This window comes from Salarias fasciatus, chromosome 11 (genome assembly GCF_902148845.1).
Source record: "Salarias fasciatus chromosome 11, fSalaFa1.1, whole genome shotgun sequence".
NCBI classification, from domain to species: domain Eukaryota; kingdom Metazoa; phylum Chordata; class Actinopteri; order Blenniiformes; family Blenniidae; genus Salarias; species Salarias fasciatus.
In genome coordinates this window covers 29,762,610-29,785,489 of record NC_043755.1, presented here as the reverse complement: position 1 = coordinate 29,785,489, position 22,880 = coordinate 29,762,610, and the positions used below count along the sequence as shown (strand labels likewise).

The 22,880-nt window shown below is 47.8% G+C and overlaps 1 protein-coding gene across 6 annotated transcripts in view; it reads right to left on the bottom strand.

Annotated features, from left to right (window-relative positions):
- The window catches only part of satb1b (SATB homeobox 1b), a 73,919-nt gene that overhangs the window by 47,079 nt on the left and 3,960 nt on the right, over positions 1–22,880 (bottom strand). For 2 of the 6 annotated variants that reach the window (XM_030102024.1, XM_030102026.1), the window contains exons 1-5: positions 12,799–13,959; positions 11,452–11,690; positions 8,156–8,332; positions 7,049–7,175; positions 2,768–2,891 (exon numbers count right to left, since the gene is read on the bottom strand). In XM_030102024.1, coding sequence (XP_029957884.1) covers positions 2,768–2,891; positions 7,049–7,175; positions 8,156–8,332; positions 11,452–11,665 — 642 coding nt within the window. In that variant the 5' untranslated portion in view covers positions 11,666–11,690; positions 12,799–13,959. Of the gene's footprint in view, positions 1–2,767; positions 2,892–7,048; positions 7,176–8,155; positions 8,333–11,451; positions 11,691–12,798; positions 13,961–22,880 lie in introns of those variants that run through there. The other 4 variants (XM_030102027.1, XM_030102030.1, XM_030102029.1 and 1 more) reach the window with 4 other exon arrangements.

Sequence of the window (22,880 nt, the reverse complement as noted above, 5' to 3'; positions counted from 1 at the left end):
AAGCTTGGTAGCGACCTACAGGGGGTGGAAAAAAGAAAGGAAGACAAAAAAAAACCCAAACGATTGAAGCAAAACGAGGGTGAGTTTGATTTCGCAGGTGCTCCTCGGGGCCGTCAGCTGTTGGGCGCTCGGCGCGATCGGACGCACGCGCGGGTCAGAATTCACTCCCTCAGCAGAATGACAATGGGCGCCACTGAATGCGCTCTGTCTCGGAGTTTCCTCGTGCCATTTGTAGGCCAAACGCACAAAGCATGACTCCTCACTACAAAAGAATGAAACTAAATGTTTGACAAGGCCCCAGACAAAAGGAGCATTTCACAAAATAACCCCCCTCCCCTCCGCCTCCCCCGCTCCCCTCTCTTTCTCCCCTCGGAGGTGGGCTAATTCTCTTTCAGCCGCTCGCTGTGATTTTCTCATCTGTTAACCTCTCCTTTCGGTCTGGGATTACGCAGCAGAATATCAAGGAAACACTAATCCTAAAAAGGTGCCAATCTTCTGTCGCCTCCTGCAACGCCCCCTTTCCCCTCCCACCCGCTTCGCTTTTTTTTTTTTTTTTTTTTTTTATTGGTTTAGTTTCTCCCTCCTCCCGGGAGTCGGAGTCTCGGGAGAGCTGCCCAGACGCTTCGTGACTTCTCACCTTCCTGTGTAGGTGGTGACACTGCTGCTCGGGGGACGCACGGCGTCCGCACGGCGTCCCGAGCGACGGGGCCGGTCTTTAAAGCGGCCGGCTGGAGGTTCGGGGAGGAGCGAAGCACGGCGGAGCGGGGCCGCACGCAGCCCCGCAGAGTAACAGATGTCAAACACCATCATGGACGCCATGTTTCAACGAGGCAGATACGGATGGGGGGGGGGGGGGGGCAGCGGAGCACAGGCTGAGGGGGAAACGGGAGGATTTCTGGGAGGTCCGCGAACAAACGCTTCTATTTCTGTCTCTACTTTCTTTCAAATTGAGTTTTAAGCCTAATATTCTGTATTTTGGGAGCAATTGAGTAGGTTGAAGACTTCCCTTCTCCAAAAATTCAGTTTACCTTTATAATTTTATACAAGACTCAGTCCCAGCTCATTTTAGAATCAACTCTAAGCTCCTACAGTTTGATTTCAAGGCTATTTGTGGAGTTGGAACACTGTATATATGGTAGATGTTATTTTGCTGCCTGGCTTTGAATAATACACAGCTTCTATGTGAGTCACCTCTGACCTGGCCCTTTAAATCTAAGTTTATTTATCTAAATTGGGAGTATACTTTTTTTTTGCATGTACTTGTACAAATGTGTTCAGTTCCCTTGGTATTTCTATGTGTTCGCATTTAAATGTATTGTACAGCTTGACTTTTATTCCTCTCGCTGTTTTCCTTACATGCATGCTCCGTTTAAATGTTTTTATTTCCTTCTTTATAAGTGCTTTGAGTAACTGCAGCTTAACGTAAAGAGCTTTCCAGATAAATTCTGATTGATTATTTAGCGTTGGGATTACATGTGAGGTTCATTGATGTGTTACAGAAACAGGAAGACGCGGAGCGGAGACATTTCGAAGGCTGCATTTCTGTTCTCGCTGAAAAGCCAAAACAATCTTCAATTTAATTTGAGACTAGTGTCAGTATAGCAAATATGTGTCTGAGGAGAGAGAGTGTGTGTGTGCGCGCGAGTGTGTGTGAGCGAGAGTGTGTGTGTTAAATCCTTTGAGCTAGCGTGTGCTCTCTTCTGAGCCGTCTTCACATATGGACCGTAAACAGGGTGATTACCAGACCGGGCTGGGCTCCGCCTGAACGCCACCCAGGGACTCTTTACATCATCAGTGCACTGCTCATGCCCGGCTAAACACACAAACACACACCCGGGCGCGCACACACTCCGAGAGCAGCCGCTCGCTCGTGCACGTGCGCAGCAGCAAACGAGGGTCTCCAGGTGACCATACGGCGGCCCGGGAGGAGAGCCGGCTTCCCGCCGGCGGCTCCTACGCACGTACCCCGCTCTGAATACGCACACATTTCATTTTATACGTTCGGCGCGGCGATATACCAACACGCCCGGGCAAATACACACACTCGTATCTCCCCGGTAGTCGCACCCACTCAGACATACACACATTATTGGCCGGCGTGAGAGATATACTGCCGTTTCATTCCATTCACTCCAGAGCTGCCGCCGTGATATACTGACTACACCGCCTGTTAATACAATATCTGCGCTAGTGCTTTCTACCCAACCTCACACACACACACACACACACACACAGTGTAACACCTAACACGAACAAATCTCCAGCCTGACACCATGAGATGTGGAGAATGAACCAAACGACGACAGGAAAAAAAAAAAAAAAAAAAAAAAAGGAACAAAAACAATCCAGATCGTTCTGGGTTCGGGCCAATGTTTATCTAACAATAACCATACGTTCAACACCACCTCTGCTTTTTGGCTGCCACTGTGTGTGTGTGTGTGTGTGTGTGTGCGTGTGTGTGTGTGTCGTGGGCGGTACGAAAGAAAAAAAAAAAATCAAGCTGCAAACAAATGACAATAGCCATTGATTTGGAATTTCTATGCCGATTCTCGTTCCCGATTGATCAAACTCAGGGCATTTGATAAGTACAGGGTAAAAACAGAAGGAGATGATGGAGATAAGGGTGTTTGTTGTGCGGTATGCTTGCAAGAAGGTGGGGTATGGCTTATTTCTTTCATTTTTCTTAAAAAAAAAAAACATAAATATATATTTTGTTGTTCATTTGAGAGTTTCGATGTTTTCGAGTGAGCAGATTGGGCTTCAGCACCTGTGATAAAGGACATTCTTTAGCCAGAGAGCTCTGATTCATGTCTTTGAGTAACTCCTTGAGGGCGTTTCTTACTGTAGAGTGGCTCCATTGCTCGGGCGGCAGGTCCTCCAGCTTAGGACAACTGTGGAGAGAAAGAGAGAGAGACATGGAGAGAAAGAGAGAGAGACACAGAGAGAGAGAGGGACAGAGAGAGAGGGGGGGGGGACAAGGATGCAGAAGGGAAAGAGCAAAGCATGAGAAACATCTTCAACGTCCTGCAAACAATACAACTATTGCAATTGTTTAGCTGTATGGTGAGAAGTTAAAGGCACAAGGCTTTTGGTCGCCGGTTTGAATCCCGACATAAGATCTCAAACATGAAGACCCATGAAGAGAGCATCCGAAATTACAAAGAAGAAGTTTTAACAGAATTCTGAGAGGCAATTCTTAAATTCTATCTGTAAGAAATTGATTCTTTCAGCGTTTCATCCCAAATTAAAATTTAAGACCAAAACGTCCTCTTTTGAGTTTTTGTGCTCGGCTTCGACCAATCAGGGTCGATGTGCGGAAGGTCCGGCCTCTTCAGCAAAGATCCTCAACCATCAAGCAAACTGCCTCAAACGTGAACCCAAAAGCAACACAACTTCTTATTCTCCAACTTGTCAAATGGGACAAACTCTTACTGTCTTTCCAACTGAGGAGAAAAACACAACCCTCACATTTTGAGATGGTTTATGGATCACATTCTTCCGACCTCTGACTGAACCGTTGCATCGCTGCAATCATGCTGCGTTTCGAGTCATTCCCAGGCCGTTGTTTGCTTTTATACCGATCTGTGAAGGTCGAGAAGGAACGCTCTCTAGTTATCAACAGAACTGGGAATCTCTTCGCTGTTGATTACTGTACATGTAGTTTAACTTTGATCAAAGAGGTCATTTTGATTCCTTTAACTACTTTAAACCCATAAAAGAGGGGAACAGATTCACAAAGGTTTTAGTGTTCCGGTTCTCGGAATTCTGAGCTATTCCCCGAGTTGAGAAGCAAAAGTTCTAAAAGCCCCGCGTCCTCGAGGTCCGAACTCCAGGTCTGAATTATTGTTCCCGTTATGCAGCTGGGAAATTATAAAACTCCCGAATGGGAAAGTCCCAATTCCGGGCTGGGAGCGACAAGAACAAGAACTCGTGAACTGGCTCATCCCTTCACAATCTTCGCTTCAGGTTTTCCTCACTTCAGCATCATTCTCCCTGGAAGGCAGCGTCAACTCTGAGCCTGACATCGGACCCAGTTCTCCTTGCCCCGTGTTTTTCAGGAGACTTCAACACAGCCTAACATCCCAGACTGAACAGGTAACAGAGAAATATCAGGAAATAGAGCAGTTAGAACGTAACTATCTATCAGACACCAAAGTCACCTCTTACTGTTGCTTCTTTATTCACCGTACAACCTTATAAAACAGGGAAAACAAGCATGCACCTTTACGTAAGAGAAGCTAAATCAGGTTTTAATAACCGACTTCAATAAATCATTGATAACCAAAGTAATTGTTATTGATATTTTCTGTAAAAAAAAGTCAGGCGGCGATTTGCAAAATGGTCGATTTGGGAGCCAATTATTGTCCTTTGAAGGAAGGTGGAGGACACGTCCTCGAACATCCTGATAAAAATGGCCTTCTCACATCTTCCAGCCAGAGCTGCAACAGACAGAGGGAGAGGGAGACGAACGCACATGGGCCCCTGCTCGTTTTTCCTGCTGCAAGCGCCCCTCCAAGACAGACAGATTTCATTTGGCGCATCAAGCAGATGCATCTGGAGATTGCTCTGTCTCTCTCTCTCTCTCTCACTGCCTACCTCGCTCTCTCTCTCTCCTCCTTCCATACTCTCCCTCTCTCTCTCCCTCTCTCTCTCTCTCTCTCTCTCTCTCTCTCTCCTGATTGTTCTGATTAGTTAATTACTTTATACAACACATCTGCTGGATTGATGCATGAATTATACATCAGCTGCATGTGGCGACTATTATTTTGTGTTACTTCTACCTTCCTGGCTTGTTGTGCTCGGCGAAACAATTTAAGGTGTTACCGGCTAGATTTCTGCAGCAGCCGGGGCGGCGGCGAAGGCGGCGGCGGGGTGGGGAGGCGCGAGAGAGAGGGGGGTGCAGTTTAAGGGTTTGTCGGTGGGAGACGGAAAAAATAAATACAAAACAATAACAATACAGACAACAATGTGCTGCAAATGGAGTTAGATATCAGATAGATTGGTTTTGTGTTTGGTCGAGAAACACTGAGTTAGCTCATGAGAGACGCGTTTACATGGCGGGGTGTGTGTGTGGAGGGCATCGCTTTACACAAACGGGTTTGATGCATGTTTGGCGTGTTGCACTTTTCCCCCCCAAACCTGGGTTGACACTTGATAAGAAGAGTCCAGAAATCTGTCAGAATCTAAGATAACGGGAGAAAGGGAACATGGAGAGAGAAAAAAAAAAAAAAATCTGGGGATTCGTGCAACGGTCGAGGCTAACATCTGCCAGTAAGAAAACATACCGCCTCACACACACACACACACACACACCAACACACAAACAATGGATTTTCCAGAACACCTTAAACTGCTCCAGCAGCCAGAAAGCCTCTGGGGAGAAGGATGGGAACAAGAGGAGGGAAAGAGAGAGAGAGAGAGAGGGAGAGAAAGACAGCTATCCATGCATTCAGGGGGCTAGCAAGCCGGAAATAAACACAACCTTCTGTAGTCTGGCTGGTGGACGCATTCACATCAGTCAGTGCATGTGTGTGTGTGTGTGTGTGTGTGTGTGTGTGTGTGTGTGAGTGTGAGTGCTTGATTGGTGAAGGTGGGAGGTGGTGGTGGAGGTGGGGGAGACAGAAGGAGATGGGAGAGCGAGGGAAGAGGCAGAGCGAGGTAGGGAAAGAGTGCAGGAACAGCTCTCCAGAGGGCTGCAGAACACTGGGTTAGCGTGCAGCTGGCACGAGCCTCCACACCAGCGCCAGTCGACTGACTGAGTGTGTGCGTGTGCGTGTGTGTGTGTGTGTCCGCGAGCACGCACGAGCCTGTTTGTGTCCATGTCTATAAATGCTTGTATGCTCTTGCCGTGCGTATAAATACGACAAAGCCTCACACCTACAGAGAGGAATTTAGCATGCAATATGGTGAGCGGCGGCAGAAGACAGCGAGCGGCGAGGAGGTTGGAGGCTTGTTAGTCTCGTATCATGTGTACATTCAGGAGAAATGTATTTCCACCCGAAATAGCCGCTGCGGTGAAGTTTATTTCGGGAAATATTTCAGGTGAACAGCCTTGTATTCATCTGCTGGAGAGGCACTTTTAGTCATAAAAAAAAAGGGAAAAAAAAAAGAGCTAAGTGGGGCTTTGTTCCGCAACTTATCATCATCTTTTATTTAACCGGCGCAAAAATGTGTGTATCTGTTACTTAAGCTGTTAAATTTAGAGCTAAATCTACTTGATCGCTCGCTACCAGTCACGAGGACAGTTTGGGTAACTGTGCTCAGATCATGTAATATTTAAACCAACAAATAAAAAAAACTCTGTGTGTGTGTGTGTGTGTGTGTGTGTTTTAGTTTACCGGATGAGGAAATTTTGTTTATTCAAATGTTTTTTTTCCCCATTTCCTGGGAACGGCCGGCCTGGTGAGGGTAAAGTAATGATGCTATTCTCAATATCACACTGGCACCAGCCTCTGCGCTTGAAGCGTTATTTATTAAAACAAACTCCTATGTATGTGTTTTATAGAAGTTGAGAAAACAACTGCTACATTGTGGATTACTGTATGAGCTTCTATATGCATGATTTGGGCTTTACAGAGCAGCCAAAGTGAGACGGAAAGTTTCTGAATGAACTGATTTCTAAAATAAGAGCTGTGATTTCATAACTGACCTGTGCTGCTGTGGTGTTTTTCAATGTGTTACATCCCTCAAAAAACTGGTGATGTTTTAGGAAACAGGTTTCAAAGAGGCAATGCCACAGAAGCTAACATGAACGAGTTCATATTTAAAATCCTATTTTTGTTTGTATTTGACAATCTCGGGTTCAGAATTGAATCGAATCTATTCGAGCATTGAGGAGGTTGACAAGTCAAATGAAGTTATTGACTCTGAGCACGTGCAGTTTCCCGGCAGGTTAGCTTCAAGCTTCAAGACGGATAAGAGTTGCATTCAGTTGGAAAATTTACAGTTTGTGGTTAAAAAGTGCAGACGTCACAGAAGCTGAAGTGAAACAGAGGGCAACAGGAATTTAACCTGACAGTGTGTGTGTGTGTGTGTGTGTAAAACTCACCTGTGCAGCTGGATCTTAAGCGTGACCACGTGGTAGACATCCTGCAGCATGTCGGCCACTGTGGCGTCCGGTGCGTCTGTCACATACGACAGAGGGACGGGGTTCCACTTCCCCACCTGAATCATACCTGGACCGGGCGACACAGACACGGGAGTGACGACCGGAGCGCGACACCCCCGGCGAGACGTCCGGCGCGTCTCCGCATCTCTTCTTCTGCTCGCTGCCTCTCAAACTGAGTCGACCCGGAGGCATTTCCCTGCTATAAACGCTCCCTACGTTGCTTATTTGTTATTGAAATCACTACAAACATGCAGGATTTTTCTCCTGAGACTGCTTTAAAAAAAAGTGTGGCAGCCGACCCAGCGGGAAGCGAGAAGAAAGGCTGCCTCCAGTACAGGAGAAGTGGGCTGTGGAGTGGATATGTGAGTGTGTGTGTGAGTGTGATGGACAGGCTATAATAAAAGAGCGTGCAAAGAGGCACCTTGAAACAGCCACCCTCGGCCTGCGTGAGCTCAAGTGCAATTAGCGGACCCTTCCTCCACCCGCCCCTCCCACCTATTTGAGTCACCCAGTGGAAGTGTATATAAATACATACAGTGCGGGAGTGTATGCACAGCCAAGAGTGTGTGTGTGTGTGTGTGTGCTGGTAAACATTGTTTTAGTGGGTAACCCTGTGCATCTCTGAGAGGGTGAGAGAGTTTGTGTGTGTGTGTGTGTGTGTGTGTGTGTGTGTGTGTGTGTGTGTGTGTGTGTGTGTGTGTGTGTGTGTGTGGGAACCCTGAGAGACTTCTGCTGTCAGGGATCAGTGTCGAGATGTGTTACTGTGGCTTCAGATCTGCTGGCGGTCAGCTATTATGGTCACAGAGAGTGCGTGTGTGTGTGTGTGTGTGTGTGTGTGTGTGTGTGTGTGTGTGTGTGTGTGTGTGTGTGTGTGTGCTACAGTAACAGCACGTCAGATCATGCCGGAGAGATGAGGTTAATGAGAATCAGACAGATAAGAGAAGAGAAACAGGAGAAGAGCAGCAGCTCTGAGGACGAGGAGCGACCCTCGCCGGGGGGTTCAGGTGAGGTGAGGTGGGGCGATGGGGTCAGGGGGGCGGGGCTTACCTTTGGCCTGGGCTGCGGAGCTGTGCGAGTAGCCCAGTGACAGCAGGGCCATCTCGATGAGCTGGTTGAAGAGCATGTCCTTGCGGACCAGGACGAACTCGGCGTGCTCCTCCTTGCTGTCGAAATCCATGGGATTCTCGTAGTGCTCGACCACGCAGAACACAGGCAGCATGTTGCCTGAGGACACACACGCACACACACACACACACACCACAGAGACCCTGGTCACACTTCTTCACATGCAGACTTGCTGCTGAATAACATGACTATTGACGATTCTGTTACAGGTGGCGGTGCAGTTGTTGACACTCTCGCCTCGTGGCGAGAAAAGTCCAGGATGAGCTCAGGAGAAGCTTTCTGTGCAACGCAATGCATCTTACTCTGGTTTCCCACAATCCAGGTTAATCTGAGACTCTAAGAGTCTGTTTGCAAGAGGAGAGTCCACGCATTCAGACCGCAATGTTTCTGGAAAATCCATCAAACACTTTTTGAATTCACGAAATGCTGACAAGGTTTTAGTTTGCACGTAGAAGCCCAGATGGAAACATCGTTTCAGCCCCATATGTGAGAAATGCGTCTCCACTGATGCAGATGACGATGTAGTATATGTTAGTAAACGTAGACTGGAACTTGCACTTCTTGTTGTTGTCGTACAAACTATTAACTATAGTATGAAAGCTTGATGTGTTTCAGAAAAGTTGCGTTTTCACACAAACTTTGCAGATGTCACTTGGCACCTTGTGCAGACGGGGATTAAACCGTGTGAATGTGTGTGTCGTTCTTTCTGTGATGGACCGGCGACCCGTCCAGGCTGCGCCCTGCCTTTGCTCCGACTCTGCTGGGATCACCTCCACCATCACCTCCACCCCCCCGACAGCCCTGAATCGGATAAAGCGCTGCAGAAGATTGATGGATGGAGACATCGAGAGTCGCTGTCCGGGGGATTAAAGCGGCTCTTGAAAGCTCAGAAATGAACTCAAACGAGTAATTTTTAACTTCCAACTTTATCTCAATGTCAAACCTGAACATAAACTCGGAGAATCAATCGACCGGTCACCAAAAGCCTCCTCTTGTCTTCTGATTCCCATAACTTGTGCTCCTGTGTCGGAGGATTCCTTCCTGCCGCCCTGAGCGTGGAAGTGACGTAACACTGCAGAGGTGTTGCGCTCCAAGTCTGCAGTTTCTCTTTTCTCCATTAAATAGGTATAAATTATCTAAACACGTCTAACCTTTACCCCACAAGAATTAAAAAACACCTTCAGTTCCTCTTTCTCCTTTTGGCGAAACGCTGTGTTTATTCGCTGTCAAGGTGCCGGGATCGCATTAGGCTTCTCCCGCCGCCTGCCAAGCCCAAAAAAAAAAAAATCATCTTCCCATGATGCAGCGCTGCAAATCCCGACGCGACCTGGGCGCCCGGAGGTTCCACCAGCCTGTGTCAACAGCGGCTCCACTGTCAGGGCGAAGGAACGGCTCTCGCTCGAAACGCCGTCCGACGTTCAACTGGCCAAACATCACCCGATACGCCAGAGCGTCGACGGCGTCCGGCGTCCGCGAGGCGCTGCCCTACTTCCGTCCGAACGTTTATCGTCGCGGTGGTTCGGGAAATCAAAAGATATATTGAAAAAGATCCTAATATTTTCCAATCCCATGCATTCCAGAAGATGCACGCAGCTCTGGCAAAACAATCAATAAGCCGACAGATGCGAGGGAATGTGCTGAAAGAGCTGCTTTTCTCCTCCCCTGATTTTAATAGATAAAGATCTAACAATAAAGACTGCTGTGTAGGTTCATTTGGGGGGATCAATACCGGCTTTGTTTCCAGGGAGCCCAGAGAGGGCTGCGGTAAATATTGTTTCGGGCTCGGACACAATGCCCACTGTGGGCCCTCTGCGAAGCCTCGGCCGCCGAGCGCCCGCCTCCCCTCTCCACTGCTGCTTCAGCTGAGAGGGACACACACACACACACACACACACGAAAAAAGAGGAGGGCTTGGAGGCACAGGACGTGGCAGGAGGGCCGAGACGAGGCGAGATGATGAAGGTGAGGAATTAGGCGCTCTCAGCTGGGGCGCGACGTGGAGATAAAACGCGGCGAGTAAGAGAAACGACCCATCCGAGGACGCTGGCGCCGCCGCATTCCAAGAGTTCCCGAGTCCCTCTTGGCCAAAGAAAACCCGACCAGCCAAACAAACAAACAAACAAACAGCGCGGCCTCGGCAGCCAAGAGCCATTACGACTCCAAAACCTGCAGCTTTTCCAGCCCATTTCCAAGCCGGCGAAGAATAAAAAAGCATAATCATAAAAAGGTTGGTATATTGGATCGCTCTGGCCCGCCGTGTTTCTCCACACAAGACGACAACGGGTTATATTAAAAAGCTATGTCATAATCTCAAAGTAAAGGCCCCCCGCCCCCGCCGCCACCCCCACCCCCCGTTAAACAGCAACGGCTCTTAAAGGACCGAAAGTTTCCCCCGTTATAAAGAAACGTCAGAGCAGGAGGGCTGCAGAGAGCAGCGGCGACACACGGCGCCCCACACACACACACACACACACACACACACACACACACACACACACACACACACACCAATCATCCTCACTGCTCGGCTATCAGCTATTGTCTGGACAAGTCTGTGGGAGTGTGTGTGTGTGTGTGTGTAGGGAAGCAGTGTTGAACGGTTGAAGAGTTTAGGAAAGGTGGCGTTTGTGTGTGTGTGTGTGTGTGTGAGGGTCAATTTTTTTAAACTTGCAATTCCCTCTTTTTAAAATCATTATTTTGCTCATTTTTATCTAAAAATATCACATAAAGCAAATCTTTATCTAGTTTTGATGCTGTGAGTCTGTGTGGATTCTTGTTTTATTTATTTCTCTTTTGTTTTCATTTAATTTAGGTTTTTTCTGTATTCATCACATTCTAAATTAATGAAAGCTTAAAGGTGTCAAAACTAAAAACAGCAAATAATATCTATTAAACCATAATAATCTGCTGAAAATGACATTAGATTGTTTGTCAAGAAAGACCAAATCCTACGTTTTGAGTCGGCAGCAGTTCTATTCTGACTTTAAATGCTCAAAGAGAGAAAAAAAGACGATGAAAAGCACAAGTTTTTTGGGTGTTTTTATGCGACAATCTGTGTTTTTCCTGCTTGGACTGTTAATTTATGAGCTGATTCAGCCAAACACAAGATGTCAAGTTTAAGAAACTGATAATTTGTTGGATTTTCGGTGCTGGAAGCAGATCGTTTTAAACCGGAGCCATCTTCAGACGCCTGGCCGGGGGCGGGCGGCCGCTCTTACCTCTCTTGTGGCAGGTCTTCAGCAGGTGGCCGGCGGGCTTGTACGGGACGCCGGCGAGCTTGGCCCCGGTGCTGCCCAGCCGGGCCCGGCCCAGGGGGCTGCCGTTCTGCTCCAGCCGGGGCAGCTTGGCCGGCGGGGCCTTGGCCTCCGCCATGCTGCTGACCAGCTCCGAGTTCTCCTTTCCCAAACACGCCTCGCTGAGATGGTCCATCATTCTCAGCACCTCTGCTCACTATCACCTGGGGAGGCAGGGACACAAGGATTCAGCTGTCAGCGAGGAGGAGGAGGAGGAGGAGGAGGAGGACGAAGAGGAGCGAAATAAACACAGCCTATTTCCTACTGATATCACCGACATGTGGAGGTGTTTTAAAAATCTGCTTTGGGTGATCGAGAGCAGAGAGAGAGGGCCTGATCGCAGCCCGAACTGTCCGTTTCACCCCAGTCACGACGACCCGGGCCGCCGCGACGTTTCCGTGCCGCCGTAATGTTCCCATTTTTCAAGGCATGTATTATGTATGGCCGTCCCGCCGGAGATTCCCATGCGAGCGGGGGCAAACAAGCCCCGCTTTTTTAGTGCAGACTGCCTTCATTTGCCGGCAGATTCCACTCGGATGGACACGGTGCAGTTCAAGGAGCAGGGCTACGCCGCGGTGCACGCACAGACGGGGGCGCCGGGGGTGGAGGGGGGAGCGGCGGGGAAAGCGGCGGCGTCGGGTTCCGTGACTCACCGCGTGTGACGCGGCTCGGAGGTTATAAAAGGCCTGAAAACGTCAGTTTTCTGTGACGGAGGTGAAACAGCAGGTGTAAGGCGCCGCCACTTTCAGACGCCGCAAGTTTACAACTTGGGGATGGAGGTGCGAGGAAACTCCCGGCTGCTGACTCACGACGGGAGTCATCGAAAGTTTCTGGAAACAAAACCCCAGCAGATGGGAGAGGAAGCGTGGAGGACGGAGGCTTCGCCCACAGGTGCTGCGACCCCCGGAGGTCACACACCCTGGACATGAACTGGAATGCTGTTATCAAAAAAAAAAAAAAAATCACAAAGAGAAGGCTGGGAGGGGGGTAAAATCATCCACCCCCACTCAAAAAATATCATGAACTCCCCCATTCACAGCATACAATGAGGCAACTAATTCCCCACAAATAGGAAGAGGGATGGAGGTGGAGGTGGAGGTGGAGCTGGAGGGGGGGTCCGAGGAATCTAAACACACCGGTTACAGGTCGGGATGTTAGCTTCAGTTTTATCTTTTTAGTGTGAAATGACATCAGCACACACACACATACAGACACACACGAGGAAAAGAGTTTAGAAGACAAGTTGAGGGAAATGGAAAACTCCACACCAACCTTGAACGCAGCACTTCAGCACTGGAGAGCATAAAACAAGCTGGAAACGACGCGTCTTCTTCAAGTTTGGCCAGGATTTAAAAATTTTAAAAAAAGAAAATAAATAAAAAGAAAAATAGAAAAAAAAACCCCAGAAACTCCCGGTTCCTGCCTGCCTCCTCTACGTGTGCATGGCAGCGGCGGGTCCGCTCACGGGCGCTCTCTCCGGCTGTGCTGGCAGGCGGAGCCCGGGTCTGAGGAAGGGACGAGGCGGGCGAGACGCACCGCGGCGGGCGAGCATTGGTGAGGCTGGAGGAGGGAGAGGAGGGAGAGGAGGGAGGGGGGGCGCGCGCGCGTGCGTGCGTGCGCGAGTCTCAGCCGAGTGGCGGAGCGGCTCGAGCCGTTTCCGTCCGACCGGAGGAAGGAGAGAAAGAGCGGCGGCAGGGGCGACGGCGAGGAGCCGCGTCCATCGGTCACAAGTGGAGGCGACTTCGGGGCTCGGAGTTGGTCTTCATCCGGCGGCGGCGGCGGCGGCGGCGGCAGCCGGGGGGAGGACGCGGCGGCAGCGGCAGCGGCACGCCGGAGAGGAGGCACGCAGGAGCGGCGTACAGAGCGGCGGCTCCCCGGACACACTTCTGACAAGAACAACCGAATTACTATTATTTAAAGGAGAAAAACAACAAAAAGAGAGCCAGCAGCCGGAACGGTCGGGAAGAGGCTGAGAGATAAACACACACACACACACGCACGCACGGACGCACGCACGCACACGCACGGGCTGGGAATAATGTGTAATAATAATAAAGCCCGAGCTGAGTGCGCGCTATGGAGGCGACGAGGAGCCGAGATGCGGACAGCCCCGAACAGAAACAGGTCCGCCGGAACACGGCGAGCGGCGGAGGGGGGGTCAGAAAGTGCGCCTCACTTTCCGCCGCCGAGCGTGTAAATAAAACGCGGCTCCGCTGTGGACGCACGCGAGCGAGCAGCCGCTGCCTGCGATAGTAATAGTAGGAGGTGTCCTGCTGGCTGGGGATTGGCGTCCGGACGGAGGAGCTCCTCTCTTCTCTCTATCTCCCCTCCTCTCACTCCGTCTCGCTGCCTCTCTGTCCCCATTAAATTATTAGTTGTATTGACTCATCACTCCCCCCTCTCTCCTCCTCTCCTCTCCTCTCCTCTCCTCCTCTCTGCCTGCCTTCCTCTGCTTCCCCCCTTTTTTTTTCCTCCTCCTCATTTCAAATGGCGTGCGAGAGAGGAGAGGTATAAAAAAATAAATAAAAGGGGGTGAGGAGGGGGGAGGCACCGTGCGTGTGTGTGTGCGTGCGTGCGTGTGTGTGTGTGTGTGTGTGTGTGTGTGTGTGTGTGTGTGTGTGTGTGTGTGTGTGTGTGTGTGTGTGGGGAAGTGGAGGAATAATCCTCCGCTATTAGAAATAACACACATGATTCCTGCCACGGTCAGGGTGACGATAATAATAATAATAATAATTTAAAAACAAAACAAACAAAAAAAAGTCCTGCTCGGATAAAAGTGGAGGAAAAGAAAAGTGGACGCGCGCATTACGCCGCGCACGCACAACGCGCAAATACGCACGCACGACGGGGAGGAACGGTGGTGCGATTTCCGGCTGTGCGCGCAGGAATTTTTAATCAGCTTGATTAGAGTGAGGCGGTCCTGCATTTATTACCGGGTAACACGCAGATGCTCACACACACACACACACACACACACACACACACACACACACACACACACACACACCTTAATTCATGCTGGATTTTTTTTAAAGCAATTCACAAAACAAACTATCGAGAGTAAGATTTTCGCTCACGCATCAATCTGCTGTGACAATAGCCAAAAACACTGAGTTGTCCTTTAGCAGAAAGCAGAACAATAGACAATCTGAGCACAAAAACGCACTTTAAAACTCAGAAATCTCTTTAAAACTCGTCTGTAACTCGGATTTTCTTGCAGGTGTGATCTGAAATATGAATCTACTTTAGTCTTGGATCAAGAAAAAGTTTGCTTGGGACTGTTACACAACTAATTTATGACGTGTGTTCTTTTTGAAAATCTTTTACTTTGCAAAGTTAAGAGTAAATGATCACATTCACAGAAAATTGTGTGAAAATGACAAAAATTTTAGTTGTTTTCTTTACAGAAAACAGAACAATAACAACAGCGTGAGCACAAAAAAGCACTTTAAAACTCTGAAATCGCTTTAAAACTTGTCCGTAACTCCATATTCTTGCAGGTGCAAACTAAAACATCAATCTATTTTAGTCTTTTATCAAAGAAAAGTTTGTTTCTGACTGTCATGCGATCACACAGGTACTAGATACCTTAACTTACGGTGTGTTCTCCTTTCCTGAAATGATTATACTTTGCAAAGTAAAAAAACAAAGTGAGAGTAAATGATCATATTTGCTGAACTCTGCCATTAAAATGACAAAAAATGAGTTGTCAATGTGTTTAAAGCATAAAAATAGAATGAATTCATGCAGAAAACTTGTTTGTAATTGTATTCCTGCAGATGTAATGTAAAGTATGAATGTAATTTAGTCTTAGATCAAGCAGAAGTTTCTTTCATACTATCTTACAGGTAACTCACCTGTGCCAGATACCTTCACTGATGTTATGTGTGCTTCTTTTGTGAAAAGATTTTACTTTGTATAATTAAAAAAAGGTATAAATTGAAAGTAAATGATCGAATTCGCAGTAATTTGCTTTGAAGATGTCAAAAAATGAGTTGTCTTTCAGTAGAAACCATAAAATTAAGTCAATGCGAGCTAAAAATCCAGGTTTGCACATCTCCTGTAAAACTGTCAGATTCGTTTTAACTTGTTCACAACTGGATACAGTGTTCATGTGTCCACTTCTAAATCATCCCAAATCCCTGATCTGCAACTGCAGATTTCTGCATGTGCAATCTGAAGTCTACCAGATAAGTGAGAAGTAATCTACATTTTGCACTTCTGCGTGCATGTTTCCACTCTGAAACCTCTTTAACTTATACACCAATGTAGTTTCCTGCATGTGCAGTTCTAAATATAGCTCTCTGGTATGTTATTTACCAAAAGTCTGTTTTCATCTTTTGTAAAAACTGAAAACTGATGTCAGAAATTCCAGACATGCATGCATGTGTCCACTTCACCACACATAACTTTACTCTACAGCTGGGTTTTTTTCTGCGTGCATGTTGTATTTGCTCCAACAACGAACAAATGAGTGCTTCAGACTTATTCAGACTTATAAAGAAAAACAGGAAAAGGTGCAAGAGCTCTACTGACGTCTGTATTAAGAAAAGAAATCATGAATAGTGTTCATCTTTGCACCAGTGCATGATGTTTCCACACCAAAAACCACTTATAACTTGTAAACCAATGCACATTTTGGAATGTGCAAGCTAAATCTAGATGTTTTTAGTCTTTTAACACATACGTTTCTTATCAAAACTACAGGAATCTGTGCATTTATGAGTCCTTTTTATTCTTTGAATGCACAACTTTTTTTTTTTTAGATTGTTTGAAAAATTATATATCACTCAGGGAAATTGCAACATTAAACCATAGAAAGTGTAAAAATAGTCTGTTTCATTAGGAAAAAGGACTTTCAATCCCTTTAATGAGAAAAAAATAATTAAAGTGTAATTTGTCGTGAGTCCACATCTACTTCTAAACCACTAATAATATGATGATTAAGTGCCGAGATTGAGATTTCTGAGCATGTGCAGCGTGAGGATAAGTCCATTTTCTCATATAATTAACACAAGTTTGTTGAAAACTGTGAAGAGATAACAGAAAAATGCATATTAGGAGTTCACTGTTAAAGTGTGTAATTTATCCCTCATTGCTCATACAGTCTGAATAAATGTCTGCTTGGTCTTGTAAGTAACACACACACGCACACACACGCGCACACAAAAAAAAACCAAATCAATATCTTAAATGGCAACTTCAAAGCTCAAAAAGTGGATAATAGTTTAACTGAGCTGGAAAAACGAGGACGGATGAATGAAACAAGTCGATATTAATTTGCATCTGGCGCACTTAAAAGGCCGCACCATGACAGTAATATTCAATTTGCGCTGATAAATATTTATGAGGGGCTGACATTAGTCGTACTGTGGAAGGTTTGTCAACAGTCAGCTGGAGTCAATGTGAAACCGCACAGATTTCTCACTCTAATATTTGCTCGTCGTCATGTAAATAGAGACGATAAGATATTCTGCGACGTGCGCACGCTCGCCTGCAGCTCAGACGGCTGAATTGTTGCAGTGAGAAAGTGTCTGTGTGGCCTTTTCGTGACACTTTTCCTTCACCAGCGTCACCGAGTCGGAGCAGAGGACACCAAAAATATTAAAGCGGCTAATCTCTGTTGACACACTCAACAAGCCTCGGACCGGAGAGGCGGCTCAAACTTTCTCTATTAGTATTTTGAAATTATTTTTTTTTCTGTTTTTGCTGTTGCTGCAGTTCAAACTGCAAAAACAGCAGACAAGCTAATCTGTTGATATTGTCAATAAAACCCTGATATGGTGTTTTCATGTGACCTTAAATGTGAAAAAAAATCTCCACCCTGGGATGTTTTATAACCTGAAATCACACTTTAAATACCTGTATTCCATTTGCAGATGAGGTTATTCAATCATTTCGTTTCGTCTTTTCCACTATTGAGCTGCAATATGAGGAGTCGCTTGAAAAAAAACTCACCCTGAACAGGCCTGAAAAGATGCATTTAATTTGAAATACACTGAATAGAAGGAAACTAAACTTTTATCAATTAAAAAAACACAACTCCAGCCATTTATTTGGAAGTATAAACTCTAAATGAATATATAAGAGCGAAGGCGGGTTGAAGATATTGAAGGATTGACGGTGAGTTTATCAGTGCAGGTCTGTTCCACTGAGGCCCCGAGAGGTGTGTGACGGAGGCGAGAGTGTGTGACGGAGGCGAGAGTGTGTGAGAGACCACAGGGGAAGTGATGCTTCACAAACACACACGCAACAGACAAGTAATATTGTTTTCCTCGCCACACACACGATACCAGATGAAGTTTAAAGTTATGAAGTTTACAAGCCGCAGCGGAGGCGGAGCTTCCAGAGAGACGCCGGGTCGATATTCACATCATCTGTCCAGATCGAGTCAGAACAAAAACAGGAAACCAACAGAAAACAGGAAGCGCGTGTGTGAGTGAGTGTGAGTGTGAGTGTGTGTGTGTGTGTGTGTGTACACCTCCAGTACACTGACGGGGGCTGCGGGGGCCCGTGGAGGTCAGGCGGTGACGGAACGGAGTTCATAAAGCTCCTCGGTCTCCGTATAAACGGGGAGTTTTCCCCGAACGGAGCTGCTTGTCGAGGTTCGGCAGCGACGGCGGGGCGAGAGACGACTCCGGGGTGAAACGTGTTCCTGGAACACGAGGAAGGAGCCGTCTGAGCGGCTCAGCTCCACCTCACCTCCGTCAGGCCCAAAGAGAAGCGTCTCAGTGGGGAAAAACCAAACAGCACTCACCTGCGGGACCCGAGGCGGAGCGGCGAGCAGCGAGCGGCTCCGCGGCCCATCGGTCGCGGCCGGAGGTGTGAGTTGTGAGGGGGCAGCTGCGATGAGCAGGCCTCACGTCTGTGGTCTGCTGCTGCGCCGCCGCTCCGGCTCCAACAGGAAACTGCTCAAACGCTCCGAATTGGCCGATCGATTGTCGTCTGCCTTGAGCAGAGCTTCTCAACGCAGCTGCGGTGCGCTTGCTGTGTGTGTGTGTGTGTGTGTGTGTGTGAATAAACTCCTCAAACTGTGGAGCAATTATGATATTTCCAGATTCATTCCAGCGTGAGACATTATTCAGCATCGCGAGAAAAAGAAAAAAACTCCACAAAGGATTCAACCTCCTGAAGCAGAAATGCACAAATGAAGCTTTTTGAAGCTTTTTTTTTTTTTTTTGGTTTCATCGAAGATGAAATAAAAAAACCTGATATAGAAGATGATATAATTGCATGCATCAGCCGTGTTTTTCCTAAAACGTGCATTACGTTGCGCTGTGACGGCGTGCAGAGGCAGGCTGCTGCACATCGCTCTGCATGCTCGCCATACTTAAGATCAGTAATCGGTGTGGTACACTCTGCCCTCATCCTCTTGCATGGTGTCATGTGTAATCTGTGTGACATGACGAGCAGCGACAGGCTCGGCGCTGCCTCCCAAACCACACAAACTTTCTCCTGCTCAACTTTGCTCTGCAGCACCGATGAGATATGCTTGGATGTGTCAGACGGGGTTTTGATTTTTTTCCTTTTTTTTTTTTTTTTTTTTGGCGTTTGAATTATCTTCAGGTTGATTGTGAAACGCAGACGGGTTGCACGTTGCTTCTCCAGTAAGCAGGACTGTCGGGTTTTCTCCATTAAAGTGACTTTGTGGAGACGATTCGGTGTCATTCTGCGACGCCGTTTCTCAGTACGACTCATCAGTCTTGTGGATCTTCTGGTCCGTGCATCATCCTGAAACCCGTCGTGTATTGTTTTGACAGGGCTCGCGGGCGACGTGATTGATCGGCGCCGCCGGCACGCCACAGCCGGCGTGACTCTGTCGCCTCTTTCCTCCGTGCACGTGTCTCTGGCGTGACCTCCAGGATTCCTCTGCGTCAGAACTCGATAACGTGCGTTTGCACATTCTGAACCTCACACAAACCGACTGAACCTCATCTACGTGCACGGCGGCGCGCACGTCTCAGAGTGTCATCTGCTGAGTCTCTGCATGTGTCTTCAGTGGAGTGCACGGCGCGTCTTGCAGCCCCCTGAAACCGCCCGCACATCCTCCTCAGCACACCTTTTAACAGTAAAATAACTCGGAATAACACGCATGTTGTGATCTTGGTGTGTGTGTGTGTGTGTGTGAGATCTCCAGGTTCATTGTGTGGTCGCACAGACAGAACGAACCATTTCTTCACATGCTGACATGTTTTCCACGTTTGACGTGACGTTCGCCGCGTGTCTCCTCCTCTCTCTCTCTTTCGCTCTCTCTCTCTCTCGTCTTTTTTTTTTTTTTTTTTTTTTTAATTTTTCTGATTCCTTGGCCGCGGTTCGCAGCGTTCGGGAAACAGGAGCGACGGCGGTGAAAGCGAGCCATTGTCGGCAAATGCTCTTTTTCTCTCTGGCATGACGCAAGCAGCCGCAGTCATTTCCACTGTGATTGTCGGGCGCCATCAGAGAGCATCGATAACCCCTGCCAGGCCTTGGCACCGCCAACAGGTGCCGGCACTGCCAGCGAGGTTGGCACCGGCGCGGCTGTGAAAACCCTCTGACATCCAGAAGGGCACAGATTTGCACTGAATGCACCACTGAATCAACACTGCTGATTATCAATTAACATATACCGTTTTGTATCGCACAGAAAAGAGGGAAAAATGGCTTTTTGAAAGACAGAAAGCCTGTTTAAAAATACTAGCCGTGTGCTGTTATAATCAGGTGCTGAATGCAGATTTAGCTCTGTGGCTTTTTCTCTTTCTCCCCCCCCCCCCCCCCCCCACCTCCTCCTCCTCCTCCTCCTCCTCTTTCACGAGGCCGTGCGGCTTTGTGTTGGGGAGATACAGTACGGCGCCGCGCCGCGCGTTATGCATGTACACGGGTGTAATTGTTCGGGCAGGATTTGGTGCCTGATGGCTACATTCGTGGGAAAAAAAAAAAAAAAAAAAAAAGAGAATCACAACCGACTGGATGTGATAATACAGGGAGAGATCCCTCGTATACAAATAACCTTCGCATTATCACCGCAAACGTGTTTGGAGAAGTGTCACGCCGGGCCCGCCGCTTTGAAGCCTCCTGTTTATGTCACATTAGGACGCAATAATTGTGGTAATTTCTTTTAAAAGGAAGCTAATAATTGACACACAAAGGGGTAAAAAAAAAAAACAGAGAAAAAAAAAAGGGCCTGATAATGAATAAGGAGATGGCTCTGCGCTGAGATTCCTCTTTATTTAGTGTGTCAGGCGACGCCGCCGCCGCCACTTAGCGCACGTAGGTGTTGTGATGTCTTCATGCTCGCCACTTGTGATGCTTCTAATGGGCATTAATACGATTATTTGGTGCACTAATACAAATTAGTCAGCGTATCCAGTCTGACAAACGGCGCGCGGCGGGGGCGAGCTCAAGCGCCGTCACCAGTTTCGACTTTGAGCCCTTTTCTGCCGGCGTCTCCGCACAATAACAACACAGACAACACACGTACGTGTAAACATAATGGCATTATTAGAGGATTTAATAATCTGTCGAGGAACGCGTCGGAGCTCCTCAGTGTGGGTGCAGACGGAGAGAAGTCACGTTCAGCGGCGACAATGGAAGCCGGCGAGCGGCGAGCGGAGTAGTAAAAGTGACAGAAATCTCAATTTATCCGCCGTCTGAAGAGATAAAAACTCAATCGGAGGTGTTTTAAGAAGCTTTATGCATAAATTCACGCAGGAAAGGAGCAACCCGAGGTTCTCCCGAGTGCAGCGCCGGCGCCGTTTCTCTTCAGACGCGCTTTGTTTTCTCAGAAACGTCTCGAAACAAAGAACAACTGTTGCACAAAGACTCAACCCACGTTCAGCGGTTTCACTTCAGGGTCCTTTCTTTCCTTCACTCTTATCTTTTTTAAAAAAAAAAAAAAAAATTAATATCAGCGTGTAAAAAAAGGAGGGGGGTGGGGGGGTGGGGGGTGCAGATAGAGGAAATAATCCCTAATGAAGATATCCTTCAAATGAGACGAGCTCGGTGTTTTCCATTAGCCTCTCCAGCAACCGGTGTGGCTTTTCAATTAAAGAGAAAAAAACAATAATAACAATAAAAAAAAGAAACGGGCGATTTCCACATTTCTCTCACATGTCCACGCTCCGTTTGTGGGGAGGAGGCGGGAAAAAGAGAGAGAAGAAGAAGAAGAAGAAGAAGAAGAAGAAGGGGGGGTGGAGGGGGGGATAGGAAGGTAATGAACAGAGAGTCGGCTCCTAAGTGCTTAATTGTTTTCTAATCACATGAAGCCGACAGAAATAGAAGCGAGCGGTCTTCACCTCCAGCCGGCTGGCGGCGAGGCCCCAGCAGGTCTGTGATGCGAGGAGGTCCTCCACCTCCCACACCCATCCCCACACACACACACACACACACACACACACCTGACTGGAAGGCCTCTGCCCTCCGCCGAAGGCCGGCGGCGTGTAATTAAAGGCGGCGAGCCGCCGCCGGGTCGGAACCGGCGCCGGGCCTCGCAGGGATCGCTGTTAATGACTCAAACCCCCCCCCACCTCCCTCCGTTTCGCACTCTCTTCGCCTTTTATTGAATTATAAAACCAATTAGTCAAAGCACGATCAACAGGCATCCGAGGCGGGAGCCATTTTTGAAGGAGAAGAAGAAGAAAAAAAGGAAGAGGTTTGGTTTCCATCGACCCAGAAGCGACCGAGAAACAATCAGTGGAGTGACGGGAAGAGAAGAGGTGGAGGTGGAAAGCAGGGCGGCTGATGAGGATGAGGATGGAGGAACTGGAAGTGAGATGAAGGCAGAGATGGAGGAGCGTGCGTTCGGGGTGGGGGGGGGGGGGGGGGGTGGGGGGGGGGGGCAGCCTAATATTTGAGGCTTAGGCAGAAGTATGGAATAAGAGGCGCAGACTTAAGGATGCGGCGCTTTATCGACGTATTTTTCTTTGCATATTTAATCCCTTGTCAAAGGATGCATCATCCATCCGCAGACGAACAAAACAGTTGATAAGGCGAGTGTGTGCGTGTGTGTGTGTCTGTGTGTGTGTGTGTGTGTGTGTATACAGTATCTGTTGAAATTGTTTCATTGGGGTATGTGGGTGGGTATTAACAACCTGATCTTAGCGGGATGCGCTTTCCTCTAAATCACTCTCTCTTTTTCCCCCCAAACAAAGGATTCAGGGAAAAAGAAGAAGAAGAAGAAGAAGAAGAAGAAGAAACCTACACAGATCGGATAAAGACAAGCATCCGAATAAAAAGACAATGCGCCTGTTTTTTTTCCCCCTCCTCTTCTCAAGAAAAACATATATCCATACGAGGAGAGCGGTAATAATGAACCTGAATATGCATAAATCCTGGAACGATACCGGCTACAGCCGCATGAAGGGAAGCTGTAATGTCAG